General features: G+C 40.5%; 1 protein-coding gene across 10 annotated transcripts in view; it reads right to left on the bottom strand.

Moving 5' to 3' along the window:
- Window positions 1–16,829, bottom strand: part of dmd (dystrophin) — a 251,416-nt gene that overhangs the window by 104,495 nt on the left and 130,092 nt on the right. For 7 of the 10 annotated variants that reach the window (XM_063467782.1, XM_063467775.2, XM_063467774.2 and 4 more), the window contains 14 exons: window positions 14,864–14,986; window positions 13,957–14,129; window positions 13,642–13,777; window positions 13,254–13,429; window positions 11,390–11,537; window positions 10,612–10,737; window positions 9,985–10,134; window positions 9,691–9,789; window positions 9,303–9,402; window positions 8,456–8,625; window positions 8,060–8,177; window positions 5,273–5,484; window positions 4,069–4,223; window positions 1,848–2,037 (listed from right to left, as the gene is read on the bottom strand). In XM_063467782.1, the coding sequence (XP_063323852.1) occupies window positions 1,848–2,037; window positions 4,069–4,223; window positions 5,273–5,484; window positions 8,060–8,177; window positions 8,456–8,625; window positions 9,303–9,402; window positions 9,691–9,789; window positions 9,985–10,134; window positions 10,612–10,737; window positions 11,390–11,537; window positions 13,254–13,429; window positions 13,642–13,777; window positions 13,957–14,129; window positions 14,864–14,986 (2,076 nt within the window). Of the gene's footprint in view, window positions 1–1,847; window positions 2,038–4,068; window positions 4,224–4,477; window positions 5,245–5,272; window positions 5,485–8,059; window positions 8,178–8,455; window positions 8,626–9,302; window positions 9,403–9,690; window positions 9,806–9,984; window positions 10,135–10,611; window positions 10,738–11,389; window positions 11,538–13,253; window positions 13,430–13,641; window positions 13,778–13,956; window positions 14,130–14,863; window positions 14,987–16,829 lie in introns of those variants that run through there. The other 3 variants (XM_063467778.2, XM_063467779.2, XM_063467780.2) reach the window with 3 other exon arrangements.

Below are 16,829 nucleotides of genomic sequence, written 5' to 3' on the forward strand. Positions count from 1 at the left end.
AGTAACGCAGAGACAGACAACCATTCACACTCTCCTTAACACCTATGGGCAATTTAGAATCACCAATGAACCTAACCCCTACTAACTGAATGTCTTTGAACTATGGGAGGAAGCTGGAATACCTGGAAAGAACCCACATTGTTTTTAATTTCTCACTAATCCTTTATGATTGCAAGTTTTTCCTTGCTTAACTTAATTAAACTGTGTTAATGGTATAACCATTTTAATGATTAATTCTGATGACAAACATGTTTGAACTTACAGCTATCATCATTGCAATGTGAACCCCCCCCCAAATCAAAACACAAAAATAAAATGTTTTTATATATAAAAGCCAGATGAGGTCCAAACACCAATCAGCAAAGAAGACACTAAATTGCTGGTTAGTAAATGAATATGTGTTTAAGGAGTGGCTGTTTGTTTTATCCAATGAAGAGGTCTAAACACTCCTTGCTGCACTGTGCAGCATACACTATGTTGTTTAGCTTGTGTTTGGGAATTTTGTCCTTGGGATAAACCAGTTTTTGTCTGAGGTTATGGCTGGGTCTGAAGTGCACTGGGATGTTATGCTTGGAGATAATTCTCCTGAGTTTCTCAGATAAACAACAAAGTTGTTAGATCTGTCATTCTGTTTCTCCCTTGTTGGTGTCCAGGCCCAGCTGGGAAAACCACATGTTTTAAGAGCTTTCTTTACATGTGTGTGTTCCTTGTCTTTGGCTTAGAGGGAATGTTTTGTGCCCACTGTTGCAGGGTCCAAATGACCAAGTTTGTGTTCCAGAGGGTTGTGGGAGTCAAAGAGCAGGTACTGGTGTGTGTGTGGGCTTTCAGTAAAGTTCAATATTGAGGTTTCCATTTTCTTCAATGCCCACAGCACAGGGAAAGGCAAACTATTATCATTTTTTATCTTCCCTGGTGAGCTTTACGTTTCTAACCACTGAGTTGATATGAACAGTGAAGGTTTCTACTTCTTGGGTTTAGATTTTGACCATTGTATCACCCATGTATCTGTACTAGTGGCTAGCTCCCAAAAGAGCCAACAGCTTTATTTTCCACTTCCTCCATGTAAAGGTTTGCAACAGTGGGGAGGCCATGGGACATCCATACTTTTGTCTGTAGCAACTCTCGTATTTTAAGATATGTGGCGGTGAGGCAAAGGTCTAACAGTGTATAAATCTGATAATTTACTGGCAGTCTCCACTGCCTCGTTTGTAGGGATACAAGTGAAAAGGGAGACCACATTAAAGGACATTATGGTTTAATCTGGTTTGGCACCAGCAGCAGCAGCAGACCCATCTTCGGCTTCCAAACCTGCGTGTGTGCTATGAGACCAATTAGGTTTTCTAAATATTATTGCAAATAGTTTTGTCCTTTTTCAAATAACACTGAAGTTGAAGGGGTGAGCTGCCTATTTATTTCTGTACATTTTATCTTTGCCCTGGAGTTTAAGCATTGAGTTCTGATATTATTGGTGTAGCAATAAATCTCACATTTATCTGTGACTTGGCCATTGGGTTTCTGGTTCTGGGGACCAGGGCGAGGACACCCTTTTTTTTATTCCTTATGTTGCACTCCAGTACAGCTAGACCGAGGCATAACATTGTCCCTGCTTGGATTTCCTTTACACAGACGTCCTCATCACTAAATGAATGATTCTAAACTGGCCACAGGTGTGGATGTGAGTGTGTTGGTCCTCAAGACTTAGCCTTGACAAGGTTAATCTTCAGGGCCTTATGCTGATAACAATCTGACAAAGTTTAGAACTCAGAATTTAGAGTTGTGGAACGTGTATATGTCCATATCTGTATATAGATACATAGCTAGCTATATCAGAAAGATGTATGGCCCACCTTCCACTGTTCCAGCAAGTTCCTTGCTGCCTCAGACTGCTCCTGCAATCTCTCCTTGTTCGTGGCATCTAGTAAAACATTACAGGTCGTCTCAGCCTCCGTGAGCCAGTTGAGGAACTTTTCCAAATCAAAGTAGAACTGCTGCAGCAACTTTAGAGCGGCTTCCAAAGCTGCCTCCCTGTCCGAAACACTGAAAATGTGCAGACAGATGACAAGAAACATAGGTGGTAAATAAAAGTTATTTTCTCAAAAAAGTTAAAGAAACAACAGATTCGTTTTGCACACACATCATTCTGTCTATAAACACGATGGCTCAAAGTTTAATATGAATTCTAATAAAACTTTGCATGTTTGATATATGTACATTGAGGTCGTGTTAGCAATTCAATAAATTTGGCTTAAATCCACCGAGGTCTTCAGGATCAACTTCATGATTTATGGGTCAAAAATTGACAAAAAAGTCTTATAAAACATATACAAAGTACTTAAATATATTTAAAATTTATCTCCTTGTCATGCATTTCACCCCAAGTCCAGCACCCTGAGACTGTACGCTAAGGGGAAGGAAGGGGGCCAGGGACGAGTGAGACTCAGCACTACAGCCCAGGATGAGGCAGTGAACATCCATGAATACATGAGGAAGATGGCCCTAACCGACCGCGTGCTCAGTGAATACTTCAGGCAGCAGAAACCCAAGAAAGAGGAGGAACCATCACAGAAGGACAGGCCCCTGCACGGTATGTACCACCGGCAGATAGTGGAGGTGGCTGATATCCAGAAATCCTACCAGCGGCTGGACAAAGCTGGACTGAAAGACAGCACAGAGGCACTAATCATGGCAGCACAAGAACAAGCTCTGAGTACAAGATCCATAGAGGCTGGGGTCTATCACACCAGGCAAGACCCCAGGTGCAGGCTGTGTAAAGATGCCCCTGAGACAATCCAGCACATAACAGCAGGGTGCAAGGTGCTAGCAGGCAACGCATACATGGAACGCCATAACCAAGTGGCCGGCATAGTGTACAGAAACATCTGTGCTGAATATGGCCTGGAAGTCCCGACGTCAAAATGGGAGACGCCCCCACGGGTGGTGGAGAATGACCGAGCTAAGATCCTGTGGGACTTCCAGATACAGACGGACAAAATGATGATGGCTAACCAACCGGACATAGTGGTGGTAGACAAGCAGAAGAAGACGGCCGTAGTGATCAATGTAGTGATACCGAATAACAGCAACATCAGGAAGAAGGAATGTGAGAAGCTGGAGAAGTACAAGACCTCAGAGAAGAGCTGGAGAAGATGAAGATGAAGATAACAGTGGTCCCCGTGGTAATCTGACCACTAGGTGCAGTGACTCCAAAGCTAGGTGAGTGGATCCCAGGAACAACATCGGAGATCTCTGTCCAGAAGAGCGCAGTCCAAGGAACAGCTAAGATACTGCGCAGGACACTCAAGCTTCCAGGCCTCTGGTAGAGGACCCGAGTCTGGGCGAGAGGGGAAATTGTTTTTTTTTTTTGTAAAACAAAATGTATTCATTCATGTCATTTTAAGAATATTTAAATAGTTTCAACAGGGTAAATAACAAAATCCTGCACTCTGCATTTGTTATTACTGAACTGCAAATTTAAAGTACATTTAAAAAGAATAACAAAATAAATATATAGAAAATACAACACTATTCCCTTAGTAGATAGGGAATAAATAAGAAAAATAAGTAAATACTGCCCAGAGAGTGAGTGGTTTTCTTTTTTAGGGTCAATTCTATTCCAAATGTAATGTAGCAAAAGTCAGTAAACAAGACTAAAAATTTGATACACGTAATATCCAGACTTCCACGATGGCTAAAAAGCTTTAAAAGCTTTCTTGTTAGATAATGCAAATGCTCTTTTTATCATGTTCGTCTGTTATGTGGAAAACTAAACATGCGCCTTTTGTGCCATGAAATCACATCATGATTACTTCCTTACTAAACACGTTTTGCACTGCAAAAAGGTGAAATAGTCATTGTGTTGTTTTGATGGGGTAGTTGCACTAAAGTGCACTTATTATTTCCATGGAAACCCCAAATTAACCCAAATTAACCAAGGCTGAAAGCGTAAGAATAGCATCATTTAGAGACATTCATTAAGTCAAACACCAACATAGCTGCCTAAATGTTTATTTTTTAATAAAAATAAAATATAAAAAATGTAGAATGAAATAAAAATATTAAAATTCTTACCGTTTGTTGATGTATATGCAGGCAGTCTCCATGTTGTTGTTGATCTGGGTGACTTTGTGAGTGTCATCATTGGCATATAGTGTCAGTAGTTTGTTGGCCAGTGTATTGGTTTCTTTGACTTGTATCTGCGATTGCTGCAGCTCCTTCATTAAGAGCTGGGTAAGCAGGGAGAAAACAAAGGCCAAATCATTAACATGATTATCTGGTTCCACCTGATTAGTACTCTAAGCGATCATCGTAATGGGCAGAACGTTCTCTTCCACTAGAGGGCAGTACAACTACCTGCTCTAACTAAATGGGCTGCCGACTGCCAGTAAAACAGAAGAAGATGAAGAATGCTGTGAGTGAGACGATGCAGTGCGTAATAGCAATAGATAAATATTTGAAAAGGAAAAGTAGTCAGTCTGACCTGGGTCCTGGAGAAAACTCCGACCCAGATGAAGGCGCTAGCATGAGCAGTGGTCAGAAAATAGCAAAAAGGTATACTGGAGACAAACCAAGCCAGTTCTGCTATTCCTGGTGCACGGTGAAAAGCTATCCATATGCTTTTTGTGACATTTTTGTTTGGTGGTGTGCCGTGTAATTTTTCTAACGTGAAATATGTGCCCTGGCTCTAAAAAGTTGGGAAGTACGTCGGTCCCTCATGAAGTCTTTCTGGCTGTTTGGTCAGAGACGTTAACACCAAGAGGTTAGAGGTCTTCTTGCAGGGCTCTGTAGGACCTGCTGTAGGGTCCTGGTATCACCTTATGCTACCAGTAGCGATACTGAACATGCTAAATTAAAAACTATTGAAAAAACAGAAAAGACGAGGAGGGAAAAAATGGCAGTGGTGTCCACCTGTAAAGCCGTTTCTGTTGTGGGTGTTGTCTCATTGTTGCCCCTTCAGTGCACCTATTAATTTAATTAACAGCAAATCAGCTGATACTGATTATCAATCCCCATCGGCATAACTTTGGGCTGAACATGGGGGGGGGGGATGATTAAACATGCAACTATTTTGCTGGTATTACCTGAAATGAGTAAAGAAAATCAACAGCTTATTTATGCAAGATAATTCATAATTTTATTGGGGGGTTATATTGGTTGGATCTGATTAATGGGGTGGGGGGTGGGGGTCATAACCCCCCTGAACCCCCTGGAAATATGTCTGTAAGCAGACTATATGTCTTTATAAATACAGTAAAATTCAGAATGCAAATCCCACCTTCAGTTCAGCATTTTGTTTTTTCAGTGCATCAACTGTATACGTGATCTCCTGCCATGAATCCAGTCTCTCATTGGCCTGTTTGATGAGATGATCCACCCCCTTCTTGGCATCCAGCCAGTTGGTAGAGTCTTGAAGCATGTTTTGTAGCTGCTCCATCCTATCAGACAGTTTGGTCTGAGAGTCTTCCCAGTAAGCCTGGAGTCGATCAACTATGATAAAAGAGAGAAAACAGTGTTTAACAAGTTCTCACAATATTGCTTTAGAATAAAATCACACAACTAGTAGAGGTGTCAGACAGTTTGAAAATAATACATGGACTGAGTCTGGAAACCTAAATCCATCCATCCATCCATCCATCCATCCATCCATCCATTCTCTTCCTCTTATCCAATTCCAGGTTATTTAAGAAACCTAAATAAAAAAACATATTTTTAAGATAGTTACTGTTGCCATGTTAGACTTCTTCAGATAGAAAGAAGATGAGAATTTGAAGATGAAAGAGAAAGGGAAAGCTGATAACTTTTGTACATTTGGCATTTTCCGAGAATTATACCTTTACTGGACAGTTACAGCTAGTACAACTAGCTCCCATACTCCCTGTTTGTCATGACTACACAACAAAATCTCAGTTCTTGGCAGGAAGAGAAGAGTAAACATTTGCATTTGATATCAAGGAACATATGATGCTTTGTAATCCATTTGTAGGAATTCTCACAGGTAAAAACAAGACTTTTTTATACTATATATGACTGAATCAACTTTAGATTTAGTCAACTAAAACAAACAATTTAGATTCCTAAATTATGAGTAAAACACAAACAAAATCAGAATATGCTATCAAAATGAACACTGTAGTAACTCTTCTCTTTGAGATGGTGATCTTTGCGAAAACAAGGAGTAAGAGAAGAAGAAGCGAGTAAGAGAACAACTGAGAAACTGAAGATTTGTAGAGGATGAGTGTCCTCCAATATAAAATAGAAATATAGAGGAAAGGCTTTTGGCTTTAGGCTAATTTAATACAATTTGTGACTACAAAAGCATGCACACTTGCGCTGGGCAAAAACTGAAATTCCAAAGAAAGAAAAGTACTGTTGAAGGACTGACAATATCAAGAGAACTTTTGGAGGTAGATCAGGCTCCAGTGATATCGGCTTCTGAACTGATTGATTGGTCATTATCATTTGATCTGTACCTGCAACTAGAGAAGGAAAATGCAAAAACTGAGAAGGAGCGGTTGCAGTGTGACTTGGAACTTGAAAGGGTGAGGGTTGGGCGATATGTAAACATTTTCCAATCGGCAATTCAAGATTCAAGATTCTTTATTTGTCACGTGCATGGTTATACAGGTATAACACGCAGTGAAATGTGACCTGATACGTCAATCGTCAGTCCAACAATCGCCGATGGGCGATATATTCGCGCATGCGCAGACTTTTTGATGGGCGGGGCAATGTAATCATGCACGGACTGATTTGCACGTTTACAACACAGAAGAAGTCCAAAAAAAACCCAAATCTGTTTTTTAACGCTTTCAACCCATCTGGAGCGCAGAAGCAACAGAATTTGGACAAACTGCCGAAATGCGTTGCCAGAGACATTTCAGGGATTTTGACTCAGTCTGAGCTCCAGATGGGTTGGCTGTTAATCGCATTAGTCATGATGACGTTAATCGCGTTAGTCATGATGACGGCGCGTTAACGCTGACAGCACTAAAAAATATAAAGTCGCCAATTTGGGATTTCTTTGGCTTTAAACCAGATGAAAGAGGTAAACCTAAGGATGTAACCAAAGCGGTGTGCCGCTTGTGCAGACGTATAGTGCAAGCAAAGTACTCAAACATGCCTAACTTGCAAGAGCATGCACGTGTCCACCATCCGGCTGAGTCTGCTAGGCTATCACCAGCTTCTGCAGCTCCATCAACAAGCATTTGGGCGCACTCTGAGGAGGGGGCATTTACTCGCAGATGAAAGAGGGTGCTGTTAAAACAGCGCTACTATTATTTTTTTCTGTTGACTGCTTCTATTAGCTCCATCATTATTAGCAAACTTACTCATGGGCAAATAAATAAATAAATTGCCATTGTAAAAACTATCAACGATAGTTGATATATTCGTCCAATTGCCCAACCCTAGTGAGGGTTGAAGGAGCACTGGAGGGGGAGACAGTAAAGGCTGGAAATGTTAAAGGAGGGAAAGGCAGAGAAGCATACAGGCAGAGATTTAGAAACTGGAAGAGGGGAGAGAAACAGACTTATGTAGAGTTTGCTTGGGACATTTTCCACCACTTTACATGTTGATGTGGTGCTTCGGAGGCAGGGACACATGATGATTTGTATAACATGATTATCTTGCAACAGTTTAAGAGCACTCTGCCGGTTTACCTTGCTACTTATATTAATAGGAAGAAAGTGAAGACAGCTTCTGCGGCTTCTGTTATGGCAGATGAATATGTTTTGTCCAACTCCAGGCCTCGAGGGCCGGTGTCCTGCAGGTTTTAGATGTGTCCTTGATCCAACACAGCTGATGTAAATGGCTAAATGATCAACATGTCTTGAAGTTCTCCAGAGGCCTGGTAATGAACTAATCATTTGATTCTGGTGTATTGACCCAGGGTGATATCTAAAACCTGCAGGACGCCGGCCATCGAGGCCTGGAGTTGGACACCCCTGATATAGCCTAATATAGGCTCTGAATAAGTTTCACTTAGCCTCTGTGGGAGGCTAGGTGATGCTTTCACATTTCATGTAAAATGATGCTATGATGCATGTGTATGTGTGAGACTTACTGCGTTCAGAAATAGCGTTGCGGGTCTCTTGGCTGCTGGTTTTGTTCTTCAGGTTCTGGGCTGCTGTGATCTGTGTCTCCAGGAGGGGGCGGCGTTGATCAAGATCCTGTAGAGAAGCCTGAAAACAATCATTTTAGTTTCTCAATTGTTTTAGCTTACTTATAGAATTTTCCAAGCAATTAAGGAGGAAAACAAATCAAGAATAAAGGTATGTAGCATGTCTAGCTTGTCAGTTTAACCACTGACTGTTTTAAACTATCTGTGAGTCCTCAGTATTTACACAGATCACCAAGACTTTTCCGAGCCATAATTTCACACAGCCCCGTGAATATCAGCAGCTCGGTCAGTTTTTGCAGTGCTTTAAATAGAGTCAACAGTGAGGTCAGAGGTCCGGACCTTGAGTTGCCTTATCATGTTGTTGATGTCGTCGAGGTCAGCCACCACTACCCGCTTGTTCTGCACCATGTTATCCATCATGGTCAGCCAGTCAGTGAGCTCAGCCCAGCACTTGTTGAACTGAGCCAATGCTGCATATTCAGGCTGGGAACTTCCTGTCAGACCTTCATCTGAGACACAGATACAGTTATATGAGCTTTTAGTTTTTAGTGGAGGAAGTGTTCATATTCTTATTTCAAAATAAAACCATAGTAAAAGTCCTTCATTGAATTTTCTACTTAATCAATCATTATGAACAGAGAGAACTCCGATAGCCTACCACCAAATGCATCATTTATGCTTTAAATTCATAACCACACAGACCTGGTCCCCATTTTTCAAACAACCATTTCAAATACCAATGGCAAGTTTATTCCACATGGTCACAACAAGTTGGGTCATGATTTGGTTTCCAACCACCATTTTTTATATTGTGACTGTAGCATTAGAGACAACTCCCAAAATCAGCTGATATTCTATAATCACGTGCAGGAGCTGATCTTTCCATTTGTTTTTCCATTATTTAAATGATTCTAATTATTAAAATGGTATCACTCACAGCCCAAAGTGTAATCTTGGCAATGACTGATTAACTAAAAAAAAAAGATAAAAACTCTCAATCCCAAAAAACAAATGAATAATTAAAAGAAACTGAAATTGAAACAGAATGAATTTAGTAAAATGAACTCTTGCTGAACCTCATATCAGGACTTTCAGTTGTACTGGGTACATGAATTTGTGTCCTAAACTCAGTCCTAACTTAATCTTGTGTGCACATGCATGCGTGAAAGATTAAATGTGGTCTTACTGTCTTTTCTGGTTATAAGCTGAGCAGCCGTCCTCTCCTTGTGCTGCTGCAACAGCTCCAAGATTATTGTCCAAGATTCCCTTAGCCTAATATATTTCATCTGAAAAAACATACAAACACACATGTAAGCAGTTTCCTTATTGTTGATAACAACAACTTCACAGGTAAGTGTCCAAGCATCAAATGCTGGAAGAAGTATATATATTTTTTGAGTCTACATTGTTTATATATATTTGTGTCTTGTTACATTTCTTCAAAAAGTAACTATTTATTTATAATATTTAAGGTAAAGGTAGAAGTGAGACAATTCAGTGTTTTAATGATTTCATGTGACTGAATGTCACTGAATTTGCCACGTGATTCACTTACCTGTATTTAATTTCCTCACCTTGCCAGGTTGCTCAAGAGGAGAGTCCTTGTATAACTGATCAGCTTTCTCCAACACACACTCCACTTCTGGCTGCTTGACTTGCACTTCGTTAATGAGCTGGAGAATCAGAGAGCTAAAACTGCAATAAGCCTTGTGGACAGATGAGTGTATTGCATGTAATATAATAAATAATATATTGGATATAATATATGCAGTGTATTATTTATTTCAGGCAGTTTGGGCTTGAATGTTTTACTAATAAATGCACTGATACCATGCATACATGTATATACACACTGTTTTGTACCATACCCTGGCAGATGGTCCCTCAGGGCTGTGCTCCAGCTTGGCTCTGGTGCTGGATGCCCAGACTGACAGGTCATCCAGACGGCTCTCACACTTCTCTATCTCCTTCAGCAGACCCTCGATCTCCAACTGACGTTCAGGAAGAGTCTTTGACACCTAAATGAAGATTGGCCATGAAACCTACCACTCCCACCATGTTGACCCATTTTTCATGATATTTATTACTACAGGGGAGGTGGGGTGGTGATAATCTGGTCTTTAGTAAACACAGTATAAGAATGGTTTTCCATCCTCTTTCTGGTAATGATTAAAGCTCACCTCCTTTGGTAAATTCAACTCTGTCTGGAGCAAATTAAACCAAATCTAAGAGAATCTTTCACAGCTTTTGTACACAATAGATGAAAGTGAAAATGTTGCCACTTTGATAAAAAAAAGAGGTTATAATACTTTCAAGCCGTCAAAACTAAACGTCTTAAGCTTAATGATGTGATGTACTGCTTAGCTAGACGTAGGGGAAACCCTTCTCTCAGAGCCTTTGTGTAGTCATGTCAAGTTATGATTATTCAGTTGATCAGGATGCCTTTCCTGGGCAGTGGCATGCTGTTCGCTGTATGTATAGTGAAAGAAGCTGACCTGAGACCAACGAGTGTTTATGATCCTGATGTCTTTCTGTTTATCAGCAGGAAATGTTATCTGCTTCAGTCTTGAGTTCAGATTCTCCATCACTACATTCTGGGCAGGAAGCTCCTCCACACATACCTGGCACACAGACACAGAGACACACACAAGCACATTACTGCAGCAGCTCAATACAAGCAGAATCTTATGTAAGATTTCGTAAACACACACACACACACACACACACACACACACACACACACACATGTGTGTGTATTTATATCCTTGTGGGGACATCTCATTGACACAATGCTTTCCCTAGCCGCTTACCCTAACCCTAACCATCAAAAATGAATGCCTAACCCTGACCCTGACCCTAAACCTAACCATAACCTAATTGTAACCCTGACACTAAAACCACATTTTGAGTCTCAAAAATGCCTTCAAACTCGTGGGGACCGGGATTTTGGTCCCCACGAGGGCTGATTGTCCCCACAAGTATAGTAAACTACCAATTTTTGGTCCCCATGAAGATGTTAATACCCGTCCACACACACACACACACACACACACACACACACACACACACACACACACATACGACCTTGGAATAATTAAAACGCTGCAATGTTTTTACTAATTACACACAGCAACACATTGGAGTAATTTACATTATGACTCATCTACACTCATTTACACGATGATAGCAGCTAAATTAATTTGCATAAATCCGTAAATATGCACACACATTAAAGAAGCTCATAGTAACTGTGTGGCTGTGAACTGAATATACCTGAACTTTGCCCAGAGTGTCTCTTATGTGCTGTGGCTCTGCAGGCTGCAGAGGAATGGCCAGGACGCCCTCAGCTTTGTCCAGCCAGCCCAGCATCGAGCCAACATTCTCCTGCAGCTCTGCAGTCAAGGTGGACGCCTCTGCAGACCTGTAGGATTAGAGAATGTATCCAAGAAACAATAAAAGAACAGTTTTCCTCTTAGGGGTGGCTGTGTCTCAGGAGGTAGAGCTGATCATCTACTATTCAGAAGGTTGGTAGTTTGATCCCTGGCTGTTCAAGTCTGCATGACAAAGTATCCTTGGACAAGATACCGAGCCCCGGGTTGAAAAAAGGGGTAGTATGAATGTGTTACTCAGTGGGTGGATGAGACATGTTATTTAAAGTGCTTTGAGTAGTATAGAAAAGCACTATATAATTTACATTTAATTTACATTTACCATCTTGAAAGACCACATGGGCACAAAAATCAGTAACACACACACACACACACACACACACACACACACACACACACACACACACACACACACACACGAGTGTATTCATATCCTTGTGGGGAAATCTCACTGACATCATGCTTTCCTTCGCTGCTTACCCTAACCCTAACCATAACCATAACGCAATTGTAACCCTGACACTAAAACCACATTTTGAGTCTCAAAAATGCCTTCAAACTTTTGGGGGCTGTTGGTCCCCGTAAGTATAGTAAACATGCACAGACAAACATAGACATTACCACCATTACAGTGGGTTTAGGGAGCAGTGCCAAGGGAGGCTGACCAACACAGCTGATGCCCATGTTCTAATCATGCTCCCTCTATTTTAGTAGCACCCCAGGACCTGAAGAGGAAGAGGAGCACAAGCAGCTGAGCAAGAGAGGCACGAACGACACCAAAGGATGACTGTTTGAAAAAAAAAAACCCAAAACACTAAGGCTCAACCATGAGCCCATCAGTGTGTCAGTTTTCTTATTACATTTGTTTATACTGTTAGCTATTTATTTGTTTCTGTGGAAATTATTCTACATGCTGCTAACAGGCTGCTTCTAATTCAATTAAACATCTGATGTTTAATGATGATAAAAGGATTCTGATTCTTAACAGAATCTCGACAAATCCACGCCCAGCTTTAATATCACGCTGGGTTCTTGGCTAGCTTAGGATTAGCATGCTGTCAGTGCAGGTGCTTGCAAAAATCCAAAGTTGTGTTAGCAGAATAATGCTATTATTATAGTTATTTCTGTTCTGCACACAGTTTGCAATTCACAATTGCACTCTTGTCCTTTTGTGCAATAAAAATAAAAGCAATGTCCATACCCATGCTGTAGATTGCACCATTATTTTCCTCCAAATAAATTTTTAGTCCACATGACAAAAATCTGCTGATTATAGTACAATTGCAAAAAACAACAAACAGAGTCAGTAGGCAGGCACACTAACAATTCCAAGGAATTCAAATACTTGGAATTGGTTCTCTACAAGCACCGCTTCACAATTTCCATCCCTAACGGGAACCATCATGGAAGGATAGGCCTCTCCATGGCATGTACCACCAGCTGACAAAAAAATCCTACAAGTGGTTAGAGAAGGCTGGACTGAAAGACAGCACAGAGACATTAATAATGGCAGGACAGGAACAAGGTCTGAGCACAAGATCAATAGAGGCGGGAATCTACCACACCAGGCAAGACCTGTGCAAATATGACCCTGAGGCAACATGTTAGCAGGCAGTGCATACTTGGAACACCAGGACCAAGTGCTTGAAATGCTTCTAAAATTCCCAAGATTTGGAACTCATGTTATGACAAGGCATGAGTTAATCTATCCATATGGAAGCTACAGACACATGCATGTGCACATTTACCTCCTTTTTCGTTTGTTAAGCTGCTGGCAGACGTTGGCCCACCGAGTGTTCAGTAATTTGAGCTGTGATTGAAGCTGCAAAGCATCATCTGGTGTGCTCATCTGGCTTATTTCCACCCCTGCAGAGTTCACTCTGCCCAGCACCGTTTCCTGGAGGGGTATTTCCTCAGTCAAGTCCTGTGCACATAACACAGTAGATTATTACTGATTAATTCTTTATTGATTTCAAGTGAAAATTATAGACAGAGATCCAGGTGAAATTTTAAGATTTCCCACAGTGTCGTTGACACTATTCAACAACAAACACTCAAATTTACCTTTAATTTACAGGTTATATTTGTGCAACTTTTCCTTTCTCGAAAAGGAAAAGTTGTGTGTGTGTGTTTTACCCTTAGGTGCTGTCTGTGTGCTCCTGGGTCACTCTCAGCCAGTTTCAAAGTCCCCTCAGCATCATTCAGCCACTCCTCAAGTTCCTTCTGATCCGAAACAAACTTCTGCCACTTGGAGTTACAATCCTGCCAACGCCTTGACACACACATAGAAAAATGTTTATTTATAATTGTGCACAATGTTTGAAATATGCATGTACGCACACACACACAATACCACGGGTGCACATAAAACACATACAAAGGCAAGCATGCGTGCAGAAGCGCATGCACACACAGAGAAGAACTCGCAGTATACAGGGGAACCACCCTTACTTTTGTCTGTCCTGGTAGAGCTTGTTCACTTTGCCCCAGTTGATACTGAGGAGGTTGACAGACTCCTGGATTCTTTGGCCCTCCAGAGGTCGAGCACCAGACATCATCTCCTTCCTGTGAGCCAGTACTCCATCGACGGGACCTCGCAGCTTGTAAATGTTCCCCTTTACGTCCTGCATGTGTGGAGGATAAGATTATGGTGGAAAAATATCAACATGTGACTGAGGAGAGTACACTGTTTGGTCTGAAAATATTTAGAATTGTTCTCTTAACACAATACATTTTAGGACAGAAAACCCCCAAACTGAATAGAATAAATGCCACCTGAACACCATGTATCGTTATCTTTCCACATCCCAATTATGCACCATTTTATGTTACATAAAATCCCAATAAGTACATCGAAGTTTGTGGTTGTAATGTGACAACCAGTTCAAAGCGTATGGATACTTGTTCAAAGGACTGTATTAGCTTGAGTCGCTACTTGAGAAAATACTGCATTTATATTAATTATTACAACGGCTTAATTGCCTCCAAGTATCATCAAGAGTCCAAGTGCAGTGTGTGAGGTTACCACTGTCACTTACTGGATGCTTTTCTTGTTAAAACCACACGCCAGATTATCATGTTATGAAAATAAAATGCTTTTAGGCTTACTGTTTTTTCTTATTTCTTATATGTTACAAGAGGCACAATTTTTTGTTTGGTATGTAGTCATAGAAACTATGGTGCACAGCATGAGAGAAAATACATTAAAATATAAAACAACATTGACTACAACAGGAAACTCAGTATAATGGTATAAACAACAGTATAATACTTATAAGTTTTAGTATATCTGATCACACCGGTGGTAAGTTGTTGACTGACTGGGCCTTTCAGATAGAAGTTCAAAAGCAATGCTGACCTTCAGGCAGTGCTCTTGCTGAGACATGTTATAATATGCTGCAGGCCAGTATTCAGGAGAGTTCAGCTTGAAGTCCGTCTCTGACACCGAACACAACAGCGCCTGGAGCTCTGTGATATACTCCTGATTACACACATGCACACACAGACACATAAAAAGGCAACACAAACATACAAAGCACAGCCAAATCAGAAACAGAGAACATATCAAAGAAACCAACATCTGCAACTGATCTGGAATTTTGTTTTCATCTTTTTTAAATGTGTAATAGAAAAAAAATCAAAATAAATGACTCATTTTCCTAAACCCCCAAATTTTCAAACTACATTTTGTATCTGCATAGTTTATCTTTGTCTAATAATAAACTTTTGTTGTGTATATATATATGCATTTGTGCACAAGTCATGTAAGTGTAACACATATGATCAAAACAGAGAAAAATGTGACCAAACCAAAAGTTGGGGAACTCTGCATGGCCAGTACTTAGCAAATGTCTCTTTGGCAAATACGATAACCATTAAAACCTTTTGAGCTAAGAGTATGTGACTTCTTGTTTGATGGAATGGGTTTCATTCTTTCTGCAAACTTTTAGTACTATGAAGCTATGGTGTCCCTGCTTTGGAGGCCTAACCCCAGCTTTATCCTTAGTTTAGGTTAAAGGGTGAGGCAAAATCTTCAGCTTGTGGCTGATGTAGTTTATTGAGTTACTGAGTTGTATTTATGTTTCTTCTTCCTGTCATAGAAATCAAGTTACTGACATTTGCTTCAAGAATTTGGAAACGTTTGTTAAACTGCAGTTTTTTGAATTCTTTCCATAAAAGCTACGCAAACTACTACCTAAAAACACTTGTTTTCATTTTTAGAGTCCCAATCTGGTACATAGAATAACCCAAGCCTGTTGATTGTTAGGGGACAGCTGGAGGAGTCTGAGTCTTGAGAAAGCCTTAAAATGTGCATCTTTAATGACGACTGTGAACAAGCTGTAACACTAATAGGCTAATTGAGATCTGAGGATCTTTGGTCAGTGAGAGCTGAGCTCTCCTGGGGTGTTCTACTTTGAACTGTCCAAAGCAAAACTAATATGCTCATTTTTTAAAAAAATTTTTTTTATTTTAAGGATCTCAGTTTTTACCACTGATGCCCAAACATCTGCATGCTAAAGTGCACCTGTTGCCATAGAACCACTTGTGTTCATCACGAAGGTCAAAATGATTCTGATGTGAAGAACTGGTGGACTGATCCTTCAAGCCTTTGCAAAAGAAAAAAACCTTTCTCTGATATCATGCCAAGTGTATGTGTGTGTGTGTTATGAGGTGAAATTGAGAGGTACAGTTTTGAATGCCTTTGCTTCTCTGCTTACAATCATCATGGTTTACTACACTAGTATGGGCTCAAATTGTGGTCATAAATATTTTGTACTTGTAAATCAGGATTTGTACGTGTAAAAAGAATTTGTGTGTGTGTAAAAAAGATTTGTGTGTGGACTTAGCCAAAAAATACGTGTGAAACTCTGCACTCAAGTTTCAAGTCACAAGTACAAATTTTGACCCTGTTTTTCTTCCTTTCATCTGATTGGCCAATTTCATGTCAATCACAAATTTAACTATCCAATCAGAGAACAGATGGGTTTGGCTGTCAGAGGGGCGCTTTTTTGAACTGCAGGTCCTTGAAGGGTAATACAGTTTGAAGCTGGAGGATCTCTATATAAATATCCTATAGAAGCTAGGTCCCCAAACTTTCAGTAGCTGTTGAAAGGATAAAGTTGTGGTATATCAGTGGTTAGAAATACCATTATTACTTTAGGATTAGTTTAACACAAAGTCAGGGCTGACCCGGGACCATGGCTGTGAGTCACAGTGCGCAGCATAAAGGTCCTTTCACATCGGACGCAGGATGTGCTGCTAATGCTAACTAAAAGCAAAGGATCCAGAATTTGTTGCGCTGGCTGCTGAGCTCTGTGGGTTTT

Source organism: Pelmatolapia mariae, linkage group LG23 (assembly GCF_036321145.2).
Source record: "Pelmatolapia mariae isolate MD_Pm_ZW linkage group LG23, Pm_UMD_F_2, whole genome shotgun sequence".
Taxonomy (NCBI): Eukaryota; Metazoa; Chordata; class Actinopteri; order Cichliformes; family Cichlidae; genus Pelmatolapia; species Pelmatolapia mariae.